This window comes from Serinus canaria, chromosome 2 (assembly GCF_022539315.1).
Source record: "Serinus canaria isolate serCan28SL12 chromosome 2, serCan2020, whole genome shotgun sequence".
Classification (NCBI taxonomy): domain Eukaryota; kingdom Metazoa; phylum Chordata; class Aves; order Passeriformes; family Fringillidae; genus Serinus; species Serinus canaria.
The window spans coordinates 130,206,711-130,227,195 of record NC_066315.1 but is presented as its reverse complement, the minus strand read 5'-3'; the positions used below and the strand labels follow the sequence as shown (position 1 = coordinate 130,227,195).

At 35.5% G+C, this 20,485-nt stretch overlaps 2 protein-coding genes across 9 annotated transcripts in view; one reads left to right on the top strand and one right to left on the bottom strand.

The window, feature by feature from the left end:
• The window catches only part of VPS13B (vacuolar protein sorting 13 homolog B), a 430,054-nt gene that overhangs the window by 229,860 nt on the left and 179,709 nt on the right, over positions 1-20,485 (bottom strand). For all 8 annotated transcript variants that reach the window (XR_007776824.1, XM_018912403.3, XM_030234395.2 and 5 more), the window contains one exon: positions 7,194-7,303. Coding sequence is in view for 7 of the 8 variants with exons in the window: in XM_018912403.3 (XP_018767948.2) it covers positions 7,194-7,303 (110 nt within the window). In the remaining variant the exon portion in view is untranslated. The remainder of the gene's footprint in view (positions 1-7,193; positions 7,304-20,485) is intronic.
• The window catches only part of PABPC1 (poly(A) binding protein cytoplasmic 1), a 688,709-nt gene that overhangs the window by 575,296 nt on the left and 92,928 nt on the right, over positions 1-20,485 (top strand). The gene's annotated exons all lie outside the window — the stretch shown is intronic.

Sequence of the window (20,485 nt, the reverse complement as noted above, 5' to 3'; positions counted from 1 at the left end):
CCACTAAAAAAGTAAATTAAAGTAAGACAATCAACTATTTAATCCTACTCCAGTGAAAACAATCCATTTATAAATACAGTGGTATGCAAAGTTAATAGAAAAATACTAATTTTGATGAGAAACAGAACTCTCATCTCTCCTCCTCCCTCTGAATGTACAGTCATTAGCTTTGTGTCCAAAAGCACTAAAAAATTTTTCTGGAATACAGTAACATGCCACCTTGACATACCCTCTAGTTACAACATCAACAAAAATCCCATCAGCTTTGAAAAGACAACCTTTACACCACAGAAATACTTCCCACTTGCATAAGAGAGAGGATCTGAAGTTTTGTAAACTTCAGAACAGAAGCATTTTTCATTACTTATTCTCAAAATCTTGCAATTTATCTGATACAACTCTCATAAGGCATAGCCATCTGCAGCTTTCTCATGACAGCAACTGTTGAGCCATGATTTGGCAATTCTGGACGTAACACTGCAAGAACACTGACTTGCCAAAGAGAAGCAAGAATTTCTGAAGCACGAATGCAGACAATACAGGATAGTACAAAAGACAATAGGATGGAAATACTGCCTGGAGAAGCTGTATCTATTTCTGAACCACTGAAGAAATGGATCAGCAAAATATAATAAGTTACACTACTAGTCAAAGAGTGAAAAACATCAAGGCTATCACAGCCAGATAAAGCTGGAAAAAATTATGACCAAATATTGAGTGCTGATCTGGACAATGAAACAGCTGTTTTATCTTTGCTCACTGAAATCAAGCCTGATGTTGCACTGATGACACCCAGTACAATCTTGTCAGGCTTTTGGCATAAGATTTCTGGTTAAAAGAATCCAGAAAATGGAAGATCAGCATTGGACTAGATGGAAAAGGATCATCAAGATTTGGGGTTTAGCCACAAACTGATGAGGAAATTGTGGCTTGGGAAATAGATGACAAGAGCCCCACAGCTGTAAGAGAAGGCAAATCTGATGGGAAAGGAGGCACTGCAGGCTAGTGTTATAAGCATTTCATCACAAGAATCCAGAAAGCCAGCTATAAAGTAGGATGTAGTAAAGCATTAATTCACCTACTTGGGATTGAGCTTTATGGTTACTAACTGGTAGTGTTATGGAAGATACAGAACATGTAGCAAAGTTCTGGAACTACAGCAGCTTTCCTATGAGACTGTTTTGTTGACACAAAGTCAAAATCAGATTTTGTTCTAGAATACTGACAGTCTTATCAATAATGTTTTTTGGAAATTATATACAGAATACTACAATAATAACAATTCACATCTTTCAAAAGAAGAAAGGTCACTACTTTTCAAAAGTAATTATTAAAATTGGGTTTTAAGCAGTGGCTGAAAAACTACAGAAAAGCAATCCTTTTCTAAATTTAATCTTTATTGGCACAAATAATCTGACACGCTACATACCATGTTAAGTATGTGTACACAAAGCACACACACATACACATGCCATTTTAGCATGCAAATAGATCAACAGATACCAATTTTAGAAATTTTTTTACTTCATACTATGTGGTCAACATGACTTTGGAAATGATAAAGATCTAAAATCAGAGAAAGGCTCAGAAAAACAATAGCTAAAAAACAGCTTGGCAAAAATACAACAGGCCAAGTATTTCCTGATTTATGTGGAGACATGCCAACTAACTAAACCTAAAATATCTGCAAAGAGGACTAATTTGCCTTAGGTGAATTAATATTTCATTTTCCTTGGGATTTTTTGTAATTAAATATTTTATTTCTGAATTACAACTTCCCACAAATGTGAGGCTGAAGAGACTGTAGGCAGATCTGGGAGCATGAGAAATGAGTTTTACAGAAAACTTGAAAAACTGAACAGACTCATAACTTTCATTCAAGGGATGCCTATACAGTCACCACCTTGAAAACAAACCAAAGGCACCTAAATATTATCACTGGCTTGTGAAATGTCAAATTCAAAACCTTGAATCCAGACATGAATGGCTGTCCTTGAGATGGTACAGACCCAGTTATCCCACGTGCTGGATGCTGCATGCACACAGAGCGATGGTTACACCTGCAGCAGCATGCAGCTAGCAAGCAGGAAGAAAAATCAACAAGGTCTTCAGAGTGGGGATGGATGGCAGCTCTGCTCAACACATGGTGTTTACTGAACATCTGAGATCACTGTCATGCAATCACTATCTACCTCACAGAAGAATATTTACATTTGCTACAAGACTGTCCAAACTGTACCAGAATGAGCTGTGACAGCAAGGAGGATCCACCCTGCCTACCTTGCAACAAATTCTGATAACATGAAAATGCAATTACTGTTTGACTACTGAGTTACATTGAATTGTTTTGATTTCTAAGATTACTAGAACACCTAAATTGTTTCAGAGAGTTCAAATAAAGCAAGGCATTAGGCCTAGCTCCAAATTTAAATTAAATGAATGAATAAAAATGCATTAATTAAAATTAACTGCTAAATAAGAAGATTTGCTTCACCCCTAGGGTGGACAAAACCACCTTCTTCCCTGGCAGGTGGACTTGCTAATTCAGATGAAATTCTATGATTGTTTCAGGTTGGCACTTCAGGTATTGGAAAAGTGTTTGCTGAAATAAAAGACTGACAAGTGATTAGCTGTAATGTTTCCAGATTTATGTGGTGGACTGATGTCAGCCAAGAAAAGCCTCATTTTCACCAATGAAAGCATTCCAACAGCAGTTTCAAGGGGCCTCTGAAAGCAGAAGTTACAAGGTTTGAGTTCCATGTAGCTTTAGTTCCTTAAGTAAGAAGTAATTTCATTTCTATATCCTTCAGAAACTTAAATGCCTTCCATGGAGTAAGAGGTGACAGATCCTGATAGGGATAAACACAGTGTTTCTGACCTGCAAGCAATATAAGAAATAAAAATCTATCATAATTTGAGAAATCTCTGTGCACCAAGAAGGTAATTATGTTTACTATCGGAACATGCTTGTTTTATCAAAGAATTTCCAGCTATTTTTCCAAGGTAGAAGAGAAAAACAAGACAACACAGCTCTGCCCTCAACAGCAAGCTTTGCTGACACATGGAATAATAATAATTATTTGGGTACTGAAACCTCCTCTTCCGTTCTGTCATTCATTCATTGCCACTCATTATCACACATTTGGCTCTTACAGCATCGAGGATGTGGAATATTCCAAAAATCATTCTAAGACAGAACAATTCCAAGGATCTGCTTGTTCTATAAGAGACTACTGATCAAGTCATAACAATAAAATTATTTCAACTTAGTCAAAAATTCCAGGGAGATCTCTGATGCAAACTTCTGAACAAAGTACCACCCAAAGTACAACATCAAGCTTGGTATTACCCTCAGTTCATGATGAACTTTCCACAAAGCAGTGAAAGGATTTCATAACACAGTAAAATTCCTAAGATAATGGTAAAAACAAAATGAGCAGAGAAAAAGCAGAGTTGAAGAAAAAAACCACATGATTAAATTGAATTGTTAATAACTGATTTTTTAATCTACCTACACAGCTGGGAAAAAATTCTTGAGTTTGAATTGGGATACACAGTCTTCCATGGAGCAGATGTTCAGGAAAAGGAGAAATCTGGATTCTGAAATGACATTCCAGTGTTTTAAAGCATGATGAATCTGGAAGAAGTGCAATGTCTTTTCTTGGCTGTTCTGATATATGACTAAGAATGTTCACTCTGACCTCCTGGGTTTAGATCTACTCTGTTACTGAAATGCTCCTCAAATTAGGTAGCAACACCTGCACATGTATGGAGCAGCCAAAAAAATGGACAGAAATATGAGCAATACAGATCTATATTAGGCATCTACGAGTACATATTTTTGATAATTCAGTCTTTCCCTAAAATTACTCATTTTAGCTCACACTAATCAATAATGTAAGAAAAGTATTGACAAGTTACAAAGGCTTTACATGAATGTGCATTTGAGAAAGACGACACAAACTGATTTATAAATTTATTGCAAAAAGTGCCACACATACTGACTGTCCCATATCAAAGTATAGCTAAGGCTTCTTATTAAGGAAAATAAACTCTTCAAATTCTTATTTTGCAAAGCCAAGTATGGGCTTTTAAAAAAGAGCAAAAATACGAAAACAGCATTGGTTTAAAAAAATAAAACTAGCTACAGCTGAAAAAGTCTTTTAAAATAGTCATAATAAGACATTAAAGAATACTTTAAAATTACTAGAAACAGGGCCTTGCTGCCACAAGACTCACCAGAAAAAATCTTCCAAAAATGTCAAAATAAAATATTAAATTACTGCAAACAAGGCCTCTAAACTTGGCTTTGTTTTGCTTTTCATTTGGGAGTCATTGTTAACAAGCTATAAACAGCATGAGTACAAGAAGTGACTCCATAGCAGTATCTTTGCTAAATTCTGGTCAAATTAACCTTTCATAAGCATTTATAAAGAATTTACCTTCTCAACACGGCATTCAGACTAAAGAAACACAAGGGGTTTAGGCAGATAAGCAATTGGTGCACAAACTACTCCCACAATGAGTGTCACTACACTTACAGCTCATTGTACAAAAACAATCCATACAGACTAAAGCATTCTTAAATTGAATACCAACATAATGGCCTTGGTTATCACTCTACTTGTACAATTCTCAGCTGGTGGGCAGCAAGGTGCAAAGAGAGCTTTGCCCAGCAGCAGTCTAACAGTAATAAATGAACAGGGGCTGCATGTACCCCCCCACCCCAGCACAGCAGTCAGTCACTGTTCTGTTCCAGCTGAATAAAATGGCACTGAGGCCAAAGAGACTTTGAAATGTTATGAGTTTTGAGAAAATGCAGCTTATTATGTTCTATATTTCTGACTTGTCATGCTTTTAGTTAAAACCAGTTACAAAACACATGGTGAATATTTCAGCACATATAAAATACATGTACTACCAAATTGGCATTATCAAAATCCCAGAAAAATAGTTCAAAGACAAACAAAAATGAAGACGTTCATATGTAAAGGTATCCCATCCCTGTGAGGAGCCAGACAATCTCAGCCCTGTCCTGTATGAAAGCAGAAGTTTACATGACCAAAGCTGTACTGATAGATAAACAAATAAATACTTTCATTTAACTTATTTTATCAAGTTCTAAAATTATGAGTTTAACAAGTACTCAGGGCCAAATGTACTGAAAGGTTTCCTAACTCTGAGTTTTCAGACAGAACTCACAACTTTGACTTACTCAAAATGAAAGAGCAAAAGCATTATTTTAAAACTTAAAAATGTCTTAATATTTAAGATCTCTGAAGGATTATACAAAGAACTTCTAAAGAAAGCATTTTCTTTTTTTTCTGTTGCAATTGTGTAAGACTGACAGTTAGAACAAAGGAAGATAAGAGCTTTACCAATCAATAACATTTTGACCATAATGCTTGAAAGCATTGCATCTTATGGCTGTTAAATGTTCAAAAATTAGGAAGGTTTTAGAGAGCATTTTTGTTTGGTTATACTAGTTAGATTATGGTAACAAGCTGAATTTTTCCAAAAAATAAGGCACAAGGCCTAACATTGACTAGAATTCTTATTCTAGAATAATTACAGCATTATATAAAGAAAAAGTCAGTGGTTAAGCATAAGTTATTACAGGTTCAGTTTTCTTTTCAAATAAAGTTTCTTTGTGACTGCTAAAGACAATTTAATTTGTACTATTAATGCAGTCCATTCCCACAGTCATGTTAACAATGCAAATGGTATGACATTGACAGTTGAGTTTATAAACTCATATTTAAAATAATTTCAAATTGCTAAGACATTTTAAATGCAAATAACACTAGGATTGTGATTCAGTAATTTTAATCTGAAATACATGATGAAAAAATTTAGAATGCTGTATGAGGTAATGACACAAGTTACAAAATAAATGCTTAAATATAATTTGGCTAAAAATTTTACCACTGAGGATCAAAACCAGGGACAAACAAGTTTCCTAAAGTAGTCACTTAATCCATCTTGTCACCCAGTATCAAAAGAGAAAGAAAGCACTGACTAACAGCTGATTAAATACACTGATGTTAAAGACAGACTTTAATACAAACACTTAAAATAAGCAGGATAAGCAGGACTGATTACGTTTTGGAAGGCTATGTAACAATAAAAGGTTTGTTTTGCAAAAGAGATACACCAGAAAATGTGCTGCTCCAGTGATGATGCAGGAATGAGGAATAACTCAATATATTTAAAAACAGAGTAAATTTATTAAAACAATAATAAAGCTTCACTATCACAGTGAAGTTTTTCAGATGCTGGTGCAGAATGAGCTTAATGGGACTCAAATTAATGTTTGACAATTACTACCTAATGAGGCAATTTGGACACAAGAAACAAATGTTTACAAGTAATATTTATCCTCCCACTTCAGGGGCCCAGAATGAAACTTCTCTGATGTGCACAGTGTTCTATACTTATGAGACAAATATTGAGATTTTTACATTTGTCACTTAATAACTGACCACTTGTAAGTGAGACAACATCACTGGTGACATCAACCACCAGTTTGATCAGCTATAGCACATTTAAGTTCTAGGAAATTCTGCCAAACAACAGTTGGAAGAAAGTTTAGTTTAAGGGAAAACCAGTGTTCTTTTCAGGTCAGGAATATGTGGCATGAAAATCAGGATTAAGAACATGTCAAGGGACCACACAGACCCCCAGCCTCAGCTGCTTCTATCTTTGTCAAGCACATAGTATCCAAATATCTATTTTGACATCATATACAGAGTCTGCTACAGCACTCACTTCTGTCAAATTATGAACTGTATGGCTCATCTCCTATTAAAATTGGGTTTATTAAGAGTGCTGACTTTATAACCAGTTATACAATTATTTGATAGATCATTGCAAATTTTAAAATATGATGCACTATTCAGACTCGAGGCTTATGAGGTCTCAATAGTTAAGAATAGTTGCAAAATAATATTCTCAAAAGGTGATCACAAACACATCTTCTTTGTTCTTTTAATTAACAATGAAAAAGTTGTGAAATTAAAATTTTAATATGCCAACTTAACATTTTAAAAAACTCAAAATAAGATCAACAGTACGTGCAACAAATCACAAGGAAGCAGTAACAAACTATAAATACTTGGAAAAATGAACTACTTGCCATTAATAGAAGTGGAAGCTTCCCCTCTCCCCATCCCTTTTCCTCCTCAAATACATACCTGCTGAATGTGTCTGCTGACTCGTTTCTGAGGTTGGTAGATAAGCCACGTATACAGGACTGGGTCAACATTAATTGCTAATCCTTGTACACTGGACAAGAGAACAGCACCTGCACACCATAGAAAAGAGAAAAAAATTAAACTACCTGCTCAAGAATCTCCTTGTATGCATTCAGTTTTCTTGCAAACAAATCATCTTTAATGCAGACTTTTATTTGGCTTGGACTACACACATAATAAATAATAATACTTAAAGAACAACTTTAATTACATATTCAAAGTGAGAAACTTACCAGCACTATATGCACATCTTAAAAAAATGCAGCAACTTGCATATTGATTTGTTTATAACAACTTTTTGTCAAGAAAAATGCTTGTTTTCACAAAATTGCTTATGCAACTGAATACACAAAACACCTTCCCTCAAATTCTCAGCCAATATTAACACTCTGCAAAAAATGAGTCAATAGGACCCTTGGCAGAAAGGGAAGAATACAATGTATGACTCCCCACAACCTCAATTAAAAAACCCCCATGGTCTAGGACAGTGAGTTCTTTTAATAAAGGCAGGCCTACTTTACACTAGCTCTGCCCAAAGCTCAGAACAAACATTTTTCATGTAAACATGGTCATGAATATTTTTTAGCAGATGAGTTTGGCAAAATAAGGCAAATTTTTTAACTGACAACACTGGCAGCCTCCATACAGTGAGCCTTTAGGATTTTCCTAAGCTTTACAATACACCTTATTTTCTTTAAATCCCACTTTCTAGGACCTAGGATTACAAGACAGGACTACTTTATTTCTTAAAAGTAAACTTCTAGTTTTGTTTTGTGAAGAAAACTCACATGGAAAATGTTAAAGCTCAAAACAGGAGAAAAACTACTTCAGTACCCAGAAATATTAGCATATACATCAAGCCATGCACATTAAAACCCTAATTATCAAGCACCATCTTCATTAAACCTGCATTAAAAATCTGATTATACGTTAGTGAAGCTTTTTTTCTAATAATAGAGATAATGTATCTATTGCAGCAGAACTTAATTACAGAGCTGTACAAATGAGAGGCAAATGGATGAATGGAATACAAGGTAGCAACTATACTGAAAAAGTGTAGCAACTGGTAGTTAGCAGTTATCTTTTCATATAAGCTTTGCAATTTTACTACAAATTAACATTTGAAATAATGAAAAAAGTAACAAAATAAATTTAATACAGAAATCCTGGTTACTGGAAGATCTCATCACCAAATTCCACAGAATTACAGTAGTTCTATAACACCAAGAATCATAGTTCCTAAAGCAATATACACTACATTTTACTCTGTGGTATACAATGTAATTATGCAGCAATCTGCATTTAATAATAAATTCAAATACATTCAGAAAGCCTGACACACAATTCAATGTACTTTCCAAAAAACAGCAAAAACATGTGCCTCAAAAGACACATCAGCAAAACTGTAAATGGGAAATTAATGAAAAAAATATAAGCTATGAGTTTATTGTATATAACAAAATTTTAAAGCCAGCTGAATTCCAAATGGCAGAAGACCCACCAACCTGGGGTGACACAAGCAAAGCCTGATGAGCACAATGGGAAAATGGCAATCAGGAAACACACAAAGATAAATCATCTGCCTAGCCCAGGCCTGGAGTTGGAACACACACTGTGAAGAACTCCTATACACAGACTAGTCCATGGGAGCTGAAGGTTTTGAATGTCAGTAATAAACCTTAGAAATAAATCTGCAGTTAAAGGAAAAGCCAATGTCAAGTATAAATGGGTAACATGCAAGTAAGAGCAGTGAACATGCCTTGTGGCAGGATGTGCAGGAAACTAGAAAAAGGAAGCAAAAGGTAACAGAGGATTGATAAAATATATGTTACAATCATTGTCTTTTATAAGATATTTATATGCCAATGTACAAGACTCCTGCATCTTTAAGAGACCGCCTGTTGTCAGCAGTACTTATTGAAAGGTTTAATATACATGTGATATGGAAAGTGGGAGACAGACCTCCCAAAGCGTGCAGCACAAAGGCAGCCTACAGGCACAGTCAACAGAAAACCCCACATTTCTAGCAGACTCCTGAAAAGAAAAATACAGTGTTACTGCAGCACATCATTCTAGTAACTTAACAGAGTTTCTTGATTACTGAAAAAAATAGATACAACTAAGAAGTTCAATACAAGTAAATCAAGCTTTGAACTGAAACTCTCCCTTCAAAGAAGTCAACGTCAGCACTATAAACTCTACAGTAAGGCAGTAACAGCAAACATTCTTCCAGTTGTCTTTTGATAGCTTGTGCCCAGGAAATTAAGAAAATAAAACAAAAGAAGCAAACAAAACGAACCCTGCAGAAGTACTCAGATAAGCAGTTGCATTATTTGCCTTTCGGTTTGACTGTCAGGTAACTTCAGCTTCCTACTGAGCCACCCCTCTCTCACTAAATTACTGAAATTTACTGCTGTGTTTGCTACTCAGCCACTACATTTAAGGGCAGTTTAATCACCTCTGTAAAGTTGTTTTCTGTGTAACAGCTTTCTTCAAAATCAGTATCTATTAAAAAAGTTCCTCTGATTTGCCTCCTGTTTCCATGTCAAGAAATAAGAATCCTCCCAAGTTTTAAAGGAAGTTCTTAACTAATTTGAGGATCAAGCTTGAAGCTGGTGGCAGACTCCTCACATGCCTAAAATTAAAAAAATTGCTATTCTGTCTCCATCAAAATGCAATCCTCAAGTTCCCTGGATTTCATTAAGATTGTGGAGAACTTTCTTTTCTTCCCCTCCCCTTTTTTCCTTTTAATTAAATTTACATTTCAGAAAAAAACCAGACCTTAGTCCCATAGCATACTAGGGTTTCCTTTCCAGATCTCAGTTCTGGCCAGAGTTATCTATTACATCTATCTAGTAACAGATTTGAAAAATAAGTATTGGACCCAATACCGTGTAATCTTTTATGTTTGAGAATTTCCTGAGCCATGGTGTCATTTGCCAGGCTCAGCTTGGACAAATAATTTCCTTCCTTCACAAATTCCCACTCTCTCCTGAAGGAATAGAAGACAGGGAGGCTGCAGTCAGGCAGAGGAGGATGATGAAGGGAAGGCAGCAGAGCACAGAGATGCTTGGCACTCCCATCCTATGGATGAGCTTCCTGCTAAGTCTCCTTGGATGATGACAGCTGCAACAACAGCACTTTTCTTCCCAAGGGAGTGGGGCCTGCAGAAGATAACTGGGGCCTCCTGCTTGGACTGGCCCCGCTGCCACCTCCTCCCACTTGGAGTGCTGAGCACTGGCTGCTGGAGGAGCAGGGAGCAGAGGAGTCACCAGCCTGGGATTCCCTCACAGAGACTCAGGGGAAAAAAGTGGGGAAAACAGGTAATGTGGTACACCTCTGGTGAGGTGGGAGAGGACACCTACCCTGGGAACACAGCTGCAAAGAACAGAGGCCAGAGGGAAAGGCAGGATGGGTGAAATATGTCAGAGTCCAGCAGTAGAGTTGTGGAGCTGAGGAATGTTCAGTCATCACAAAAGAACACGAAAGAGCCTCAAATATCAAAGAGACACAAGAAAAGAATGAAAGAGGCAGGACAGTGAAAAATAATGTGGAAGTGAATGAGCACTTTGGGGAGGAGAAAGGAGGTGGCAACCCTTGGCAAAAAACACTTTTTGGAGCTGCACAAATCTTGTGAATGAGTAAACTGCATTACTGAGTCATTTCGAACAGTCTGGAGAAAAAAAAATACTAGGAAGAGCAGACAATAATCTTGCCATTTATGCACCTGAAAATGAATTTTTGCCACAGTAAAGGACCACCACCACCCTAGCAGAATTTTTTCCAAATTCTGCTCTGTGTGTATACAGTATCAAAATACACCTTAGTATTATTTCCAGTAAAAACTTCAGTAAAAACTTTCCAGTAACACATTTCAGAAATCCCCCTATAAAATAAACTGGAAAACCTCTATGGGAAACTGAATTTTGAGTTGATGTACATTTTCTGTAAGGGAGGGATCACAAATATGAACAAATGGAATTATCTACAATAAAACCTAATTCTGACAAGCTTTGTATATTTTTAGTAATTAACTTAAAAATACTACATCATTTTGCTATATAAACTGCACCATGAACTATTTTAGCTTTGAGCAATGACTCCTAGATCTCTCAGGACACATGAATGATATGCAGATGCTAACAGGTTGTTAGCATCATTCATTTAGTACCTAATTATTTTAAATGATACCTGAGAGAAAAAATATAACTTTTACCTTTTTTGTTCTTACTGTTTTGAAGGGCATTTTCACTGAGGCATACTATAAAAATGCAAATCTGCATATTACACCCAAATGAAGCGTTCTATTTTGTACTAGCATGTAAGTAACTAATTCTTTCTGCTATCTGACTCAAAACAGATCATTGTAAATCCCTAAGTGTGGAAATATCTAAGTCTGTTTAATTTTAGCCTGGGAGTCAACTAAGGGACAAAGACTCCTCTTCACTACTCTGCTTACTGCCAGAATGGCTCCTTACCCACATTCCAAAAAGGCTTTACCAATTAGTTATCCTGTAGCACCACAGCCATTTTTAGTAACATCCCAAAAAAAAGAATGAGAGCTGAAGAGTTAGAAATTGCAGTTACACTGCACAAAAATTAATCATACAACTTTGGTCTACTTTGGAATATCAAGGACAAAGCCAATATGAGTCTTGCAAAATAATCAGCTTATCTAAGAGACACTGTCCTGCATTTCATCCTGAACTGCTGAGTCACACAGGGGAAACTGATACTTCAACCCACATCAAAGTTTATGTGACTGTGAAAAATTATTTTTACATTGTAGCTGCTACAGTAAGTTAATAAATTTTGTCTAACTACTGAAATATATGTCTGCATGTCTCCCTGTTCAAGGTTGACTTCAATGCCTAGAGATGCAAACATTATCCCAATTTTATCTCAAAAAAACCTTCAAGTCTACTGTACTTGCATAGAGTATTACATTCACCAAGTGCTTAAAATAACTCTGAGATCAATTATTGTATTTGCCTAGACCAATATTAGAATATTTCACTAAAACAGAAGTAGTGGGTTAAGACTTTCCCATTAACTAAGGCACTTTGGTTTGTAATACCATACACAGCTCTCTCATAAAAGTTATTCTTTGCCCAAGAATACATACCCCACAAAGATTTTAACACCATTCTTTTCTCAAAAAAATTGAAAAAGCTTTTGATATTCAGAAACATTCACTAAGAACATACTTCTAATGCTATCATGACCTTCTAATTCATATTGAGGTTTATAGCAGAAAACATCAAAAGCATTAAAAAAAAGGGGGGGGGTTCAACATAATTATTTTTATTTAAAAGATAGAGAAAGTGAGGCAGAGAACTATATTTATTAAATCCCACAGCAGGACCCACAGACAGAAATCAGATGTTAAAGTTATGGGCCACAGCTAAGAGGCATATACATTAGCCTACTGCAGCTAATAGAAAAAAATTTAATATATGAGTCCATTCTGTGTTAATCATAACTAAATCAGACAGGTCTAATTTTAATTGAGTGTTCTGATAAGCCATCATGATATTTTTAAAGACAGAAGTATCCTGCCTTTATCAATATACATACTCCAATGTTCACAAATGCTGAATTACAGAATTATGACATAGAAGTATACACAAAGATGTAGCATAAGAGACAAAACAAAACTGCTGGATACAATGTTTAACACAAGGTGCTGTATGTAAGGCATCATTTTTCAATGTACAAGAAGTCACATTTCTGCAAATCAGTCTGCAGAAAGCCATATCAAATCAAGGTATGGACAACAACCTTCAGTTATTTCATATAATCTCTGATGTTAAGAATGGAACTTAGTCCATTTAGCACTTTGTCTTTCTTACTGAGGAAAAACTTTGTGATATGCTGAGTTAGAAGTTTTCACAAAAATGCTAGAATATTCGTATTTAATTTGTGTGCAGCATGCTTTTGAAACAAAACCAAGTTATCTTGAAAGGCTTCTTTTTTTCCAAAATAATTTTATCAAAACTTTAATTTCCCTTAGAGAATATGTTGTGTGGTTCAGAGAAACAGTTTAACAGGCAGTAAAGACCAAGAAAAAAAGAAAATGTGTAGGCAGCTGTAGTGTACAGAAATATTAGCTTTATTTAAATGACTACTGAATCATCTGTATGAAAAGGTAATGGCAATATTCCTATGATGAGCTGCATAGCACCTCTTCCTTAATTCTATGTTTTTATTGCAAGAATATCTCACTCAAGTATCATTTCCTCCTGTTCACTTTTAGGTAGTTTATATATTTAACCATCATACTTACTATTCTGTAAATGAAAGGAAAATAAGGAATTCTAAATTCAACTGACAGAAAAGACTAAATAAACAGAAAGGAAGGACATAGTATAAGGACTTTAAAACCAGCAAGTAAAGAAAATTGGAATGCTTTCAAAAACACAAAGTGTTTAGAACACTTTGTTTTATTCATAAAAGAATATTGGGAAATAAAGCATTTGAGTTTCCCAGAGAGCTGTGTTTCCAGTAAGACTGCAGGGTGGCCCAAACTGACTGGAAGCAGAGGCTGATAATGGACACTGCTAAAAAAGCAGATATTCAGAAACTCAGTAACACAAGCCAGTAGTTTACAAAGGTCTCAACCAAAATCTGGCCCCTTTGTCTCTTCCTCCTCAAGTCCCACTAGAAAACTATCTGACAGGCACTATTATAAATCTGATCATCAATCTGACTCTCAGGCATTAGACTTGACCCTTTCTGACCAGATTTTCAAAATCCTAACAATGGCCTGAGAATTTCCACTTGTTTAGCTCTGTGACAAATGAGTTGAGATACATGTTACAATGTCAAGGCTGTTTCCATTTTCTGTATGGAATCAATACCACTTACAGTTACTCCTATGGATCAAGAAGAGACTACATTCCATTAAACTAAGAAGTGTTTCGAGCTCTGAAGAAACTAGGAGGCAATTTCCTAATTTTTTATTTGCTCTACCTGAGACCTCCTCAGTCCTATTTGAAAGGCTGTTGTGGCTATTTTGTCATGTTACAAAGATTTCTACTCTCACTTGCAAAACACAGTAACACCAATGAATGGCTGAACTATGAAAACAGACACTCTCAAGCACATTAGGAGCAAAATCTTCAAATGCTTTTTATTTATCAAAAATTTTGCTAATTCCTTTATTTAATGGACTGAAACTAGAAATCAGAGGAGTTGGGCGACAAATCCTATCTTCCATTTAATCTTTAGTATTACTTTTGGATGATATTCTATTCTGCAAAAAAATGGTGAAAAATTTAGTGTTAAAATAAGAAATACTATGGCTCAAACCTGGTGTTCTCCTAGAAGAACAAGTTCAAAGCAGATTTATTTATGTAGTCTACTGGAATTCCCTATACAAATTCCACAAGTTGTTTAATCACTATTTTTTTCAAAGAAACTAGAAGGGATAAGAGAGAAAATTAACTAGATAAATCACAGAATATGCTGAGCTGGAAGTGACCTACAAGGATTCTCAAATCCAATTTCTGACTTGGCACAGGACAACCCAAGAATAACATCATGTGCATGAGAACGTTGTCCAGAAACTTTTTTAAGTGTCATTTCTTGAAGTGTCACTTCTGTAAGTGTCACTTCTTGAAATGTCACTCTGTCAGGCTTGGTGCTCTGACCATTTTCCTGGGGAGCCTGTTCCATGGCCACATTTTCCTGAAATCCAACCTAAACCTCCCCTGCCACAGCTTCATGCTGTTTCCTCAAGTCCTGTCACTGGCCTGAGAAAGGGTAAATTATTTAGGAGCAAAGCAACAGTCCTAGGGATCCATGGTCATTTTCACCATGGAAGAAAGCAGAACCCTGCAGGGACCTGAGCTGCTCAAGCCACCGCAGGACATCAATGTGGTGACCAGCTATGCTGAGTTATCCAGAGAAATCACAAACAGTGCTGACCCAGGAACTCCCAAATATCACACCTGATTCAATACACATAAACACACTTCTACTACTGCTATTGTTGTCTCATATTTTAACTTCACATGTAAATGATAACTGAGCTGACTGCTTTGCCTATGAAAGCAACATTTCTGTTTACTCTAGAAAAGCATTAGATCAATGTTCAGTAGGAAGGAAGGAACAAGCAATAAACCAGAAAATATCAACTATGCCACTGCATAAATGCATTGTGTACACAGATACTCAGAACACTGCATCCAGCTGCCATCAGCCAAAAGGGTCAGTTTTAAGCATACAAACCTGAAAACTTCTGTTTCACAATACCATTGATTCAGTATTTATCCTCCCTGAATCACTCTATGCTCTGTGCCAAATACATTCTCCAAATCCCAGAGCAGAAAGTACAGAAACAAAAAAAATTATACACACATACTGGTTAAACAATTTTCATCATTTTTAAAGGATTGCCTATTTACTATGGTCAGCTCCAAAACAAATGGGTTTTGAAAATCTCCAGGTCCAAACCACCTGGATGTGGACCTCAGAGACAGGCTGCAATGCCAGAACCTCTTCTAAAGGCAATGTTATTTGTAAGCTTTTGTTACTGCAGTACTCCAGGTAAGTGTGAATGTAATTCCCTGAGTTTTCCAGAAGCTGCATTTTACAGGCTGGTTACCCAGACATTACTGATAAAGATACCAGAGTCTCCACATATGCAACAAACAAGTTCAAATCACTGTAGAGAATTCTGCAGAACACTTGATTAAAAAACCCTCTAAAGTCCACACAAACTTCTGCACAGAGAGCCTCAGCTGAAGGCCAGAAGGCCATGGACGGGCAAGCCACTGAGAAAACACATGTCAATGGAAAAAGACCTCCTGCAAGTCCATGAGAGGAATAATGCTTTGACAGAGAAGTCTCAAAGCTATCTTAAATAGGCTGGGTTTGAAAGAACTAGTCATACAGAACCATTCTGTACATAGACTATAGATCTGTATAAGATATAATAGGCAGAAAATAGCTGAGGTTTGCCCCAAGGCTCTGAAATCATGGGAAATAGACATTTTCTGAAATACTTGATATCACCCATGAGCCAGCAGTGAAGAGAGGACCCCATACCATCACTTCTGTTAATGCAGAGAATAGCATCAGTCACGATCCAAATGCATTACTCCTAACTAAGCTGTGAGAATGTCTAACAATCTCTCTCAAGTTTTCTACTATGAAAAACAGCAGAGCAAAGCTTAGCAAATTTACAAATTATTATTTCTATGACCTTTAGGCAGTTAACTGTGCACCCATATGCTACCACACTGGTTACAGAATTGCATCCTCCCTCTCTCTATGACTGGATTGGTAGAGTGCTACCACACCTTTTCTTTAACTGTGACACAACATTTTAAGAGGATTGGGAGTTAATGATCTAGTTAAAATGAGAAATACCTCAATATATCTCCTTCTAAGTGATATTAAATAGAACATTCAGTTATATATTTTTAAAATACGGATTTTAAACTAAAACTAGCAAATTCTCTGAAAACTGCCAAGAAGTTTCTTAATACAGTTCAGCTTCTGCATATATAAACACCTCACTATCATCTGCCAAAAGTATATTTTGCAATTTCTTACTGCAGTATGCTTTTGGGAATTGCAACAGGATTCTTCCCCTATGGCAACAGGGCACCAAGGGAGCTATTTTCATTCCTTCCTTAGCACTTGAACATTTGTAGTGTTGTGACTATGGATACCACTGATTTTGCACTTTAAGTTATAAAGATAAAATCTTTTCAGCAGTAGATGCCTCATGTATCTACTTTTAAAAGCAATTTGGATAATATACAGGTGTAGTTCCTGCTTTCTTTTTATTTAAACATTACAGCTTCTCAGAGGCAACAGAAAACACATAGATGATTTCACATAATTTCTGAGGTGCTCAATTAAAACAATGCACCCACAGTCAGAGAGGCAGAGGAAAATGAAAGTAACTTAGAAAGGCATGCAAGATTTACAGTAGAAATTCCACATAAGGTTATGCATTTCTGTAGCAGCAATGTAAGTAAAGGAAGAACAAAAAAAACTATATATATCTTCTAAACAGGAAGTCCTAATTAATTCATGTACTCCTTTCTATTGCTCAAGACTTCATGCTCTATAACAGTGATTCAAGGCTGAAATAAATAGCATATAACTGCCAAACAATGAGCCTGAATAAAAATAGCCTCTGTGTGTTATACTGCTGAAGTCATGACACTGCAAGGCAGGTAAAGTTACACAGGCAGTTCAGCCATTACCTTTTTTATTTTCCTTTTCTTTTTTTTAATACATGCACTTCAACAGAAACTTCTTACACAGAGCTCAAGTTGAAAGCAAACGTCTTCTTTAAAATAACAACCTTGAAAAGATGAAATTTGTGGTGCTTGGTTACTCAGTCAGAAAGATATACAGGTCTTTGGTACTTTGAAGAGAAAATTGGCAAATTTTCTAAAGGACACCCAATCCTGGTCCTTTTTGCAGTTACTATCTGTGTAGGCAATGCTTTCAAAAGTATATGTGAATTCCAGTAGACACACATCAAAAAGCTATTTCATCAAATGTGTACTCAGTTTACATAAATAAGGCCATTTACATCTTGGAGGAACAGTTATTAATATCACATAAACTTAATTCCAAATTTGAATGAAATGCCACAAGTCCATTAAAGATAATTTGAGATGTACAGCACCACTCTGACAGACTTACATCCATCATGTAAAACCAAAAAAGCCTTAATCAATTTATGAAACTTATATGTAAGAAAGGAGAGAGGATAGATGAGCATCTCCACAAACACTGAAATGGTTGTACCTAGACACAAACAGGCAAGAAACATTATCTCAAATGTGTAAGTAATTCTATTCACACCTACAACAGGTGAGCCATCTTCAGAAAGTCCTGGGAATGTGTTGTAGTTCCAAAAGATTTCAGAAAGAAGATTTCAAGGTAACCACATGACATATTGGAGGTTCTTTTCAAGACATACAGGGCACATTAACTGAAAAAATGCCCACACAGCATTAATACCAAGATAAAAAATGCCCTGTTAGTGCATATTGTGAAATTCTCTGAATTCTGTAAATTTAATTTATCCATGAGCTTATTCAGTGCACAGAGCACAATCTGGATTCCTCATGCACAGTTTTTTCCGGTAATTCTCTACCATTCATCTGGAATGCTAGTGAACACATCAGAATAAATAGCTTTTCCTTGCACAATCTTCTGGTAAATAAACAAAATCTAAAAATAGACAATTATTTATTAATCCCAGATTCTGTCATGTCTCCACTAAATACAAAATCATGCCTTTACTGGTATCAATTCAATCCCCTTCTGGAATACCATCAAATTTACTGACTACAACGAAGAATTTATATCAGATATTCCCTAATTATTTAGTAATTTCCTAAACTAGTATTTATGTTTCTAGAAATGTACAGTAATTCAGACTATAGACAGAGATGATGATGGCTATGAAGGCTGCAGATACAGATTAAAAAAGAATCTTAGTTGGGCAGAGGAAAGCTCACCACAGCTCTTTTACAGACATTAAGCAAATAATGTTAAAAATGTCAAAAAAACAAGGAACCGACATAAAGCACCAACACAACTAATACTGGAAGAGGCTGTTGGTCATCCTGCCTTTATGACTGAGGGCTTTTTGGAGTATTTTAAAGTATTTTTATAAATTGAAATAATCTTTCAATTTATTAAGGTTTCCAGGTAAATGTAATAAAAATTCTGATTTAAAGAATTTTTTCAATAATATAATGAATGTCACCATGATCACCAACAGACAAATAATAAAGATGCCTTTACAGTCCATACCAAGAGAAAAAATATCAAGGAATTAAAGGTGATGTCTCAATCTTCAAGGCACAGTACAGTATAAATTTGATTAAGTATAATTTTTAAAAAAATCAATGAAAGACAACGTTCAGACTATCATAAGAGATAGCCAGATTGCCAGACTAGTTCATTATAAAAATTGCTTTTTTTCTTTTCAAACAGTGCTGTGGGCCTCCAACACAGCCAGAAGAAAAATAACTTTGTTTTTTCACATCAGAAATTAATGCACAAAACTACCAACAAAGCCAAATATGTGCAGCTCATTGATAGCAGCAGTGAACAGGGAGATGGTTATTTAACATTTACTAGTTTTACAGAATATTAATTTAGATAACTTAGAAGCTATTTTCTTCAATACCATTATGCTTGTGAATTTGGAACATACAATTTCAGTCAAGGTAAATGTTTATGAAGACTCAGAAGTGCTAAACATGATGCACCCAAAAAACTGAAACACCTAGTATAATAACTTCATTTTGTTCATTTTCTTACATGGTGTTGAGATTCACAAATGGTTATCTTCCCACTCATGTGGATCTAAGAGAAGCTAACTGATATTTCTGCACTCTAAAAAATCTGTATTTTATTAAGTACGCTTAATATATATTAAAACATTCACTGTTTTATGTAAGCACACTTATTTTCAAATCTTTTTTTAACCTCTTCCACCACTGCTAAGCTTTTCTAAAAAACCTGAAGTTAAATTTTAATTGATTTCATACATTTTGATTCTTAAATCCAAAATGTTTAATTAAGTCAGTGTTTTAAATCCATGCTTAACTAGATGGAGAATAGAAATTTTACTTTCATTTTGGGGCTAGTGTGGATGCTTCTCTTCACTCAAAATATCAACCACACTGTCTATATGATTATTATTTTAACAAAGCATCATTGTGCTTAAAAAGTATATGAACTTCTCAATATGGGCACTGAAAACTCACAGGTAAGGAAAACTACAAAACAGCATATCTTAACTAGTAGAAGTGTAGAAAGCTGCTGTCATACATTTAGGTCACAGTGGGAGTTTTTAAATATGTTGTCTTGAAAAACTGTTTTTTAAGTGAAACCAGCTTTCACATTTTTACAGTGTCTTCTGCAAGAGATGTTACAAATAAACAGAAACATGTAACCTTTCGTATAATTTTGGCAGTAAACAGAACACTGCAGCTTTATGATTTTGCAAACCTCACTTAAGACTTTTAGCAAAAGAAGTGTTAAGTAAACTGTATAAAACATCTGCACAGGCATTATAAGAACACTGAGTTTATTTACAAAGCAAATATTACTGCAGATGGCTGACAATATATCATGTTGTCTTCAGAATACTAATTTTCTAAGCAGATCTTTTGGGGATGTGCTCCAAAAGAGTGGTATGTGCTCTTGCATCATATTTTACAGATCAGCAAAAAACATACCTG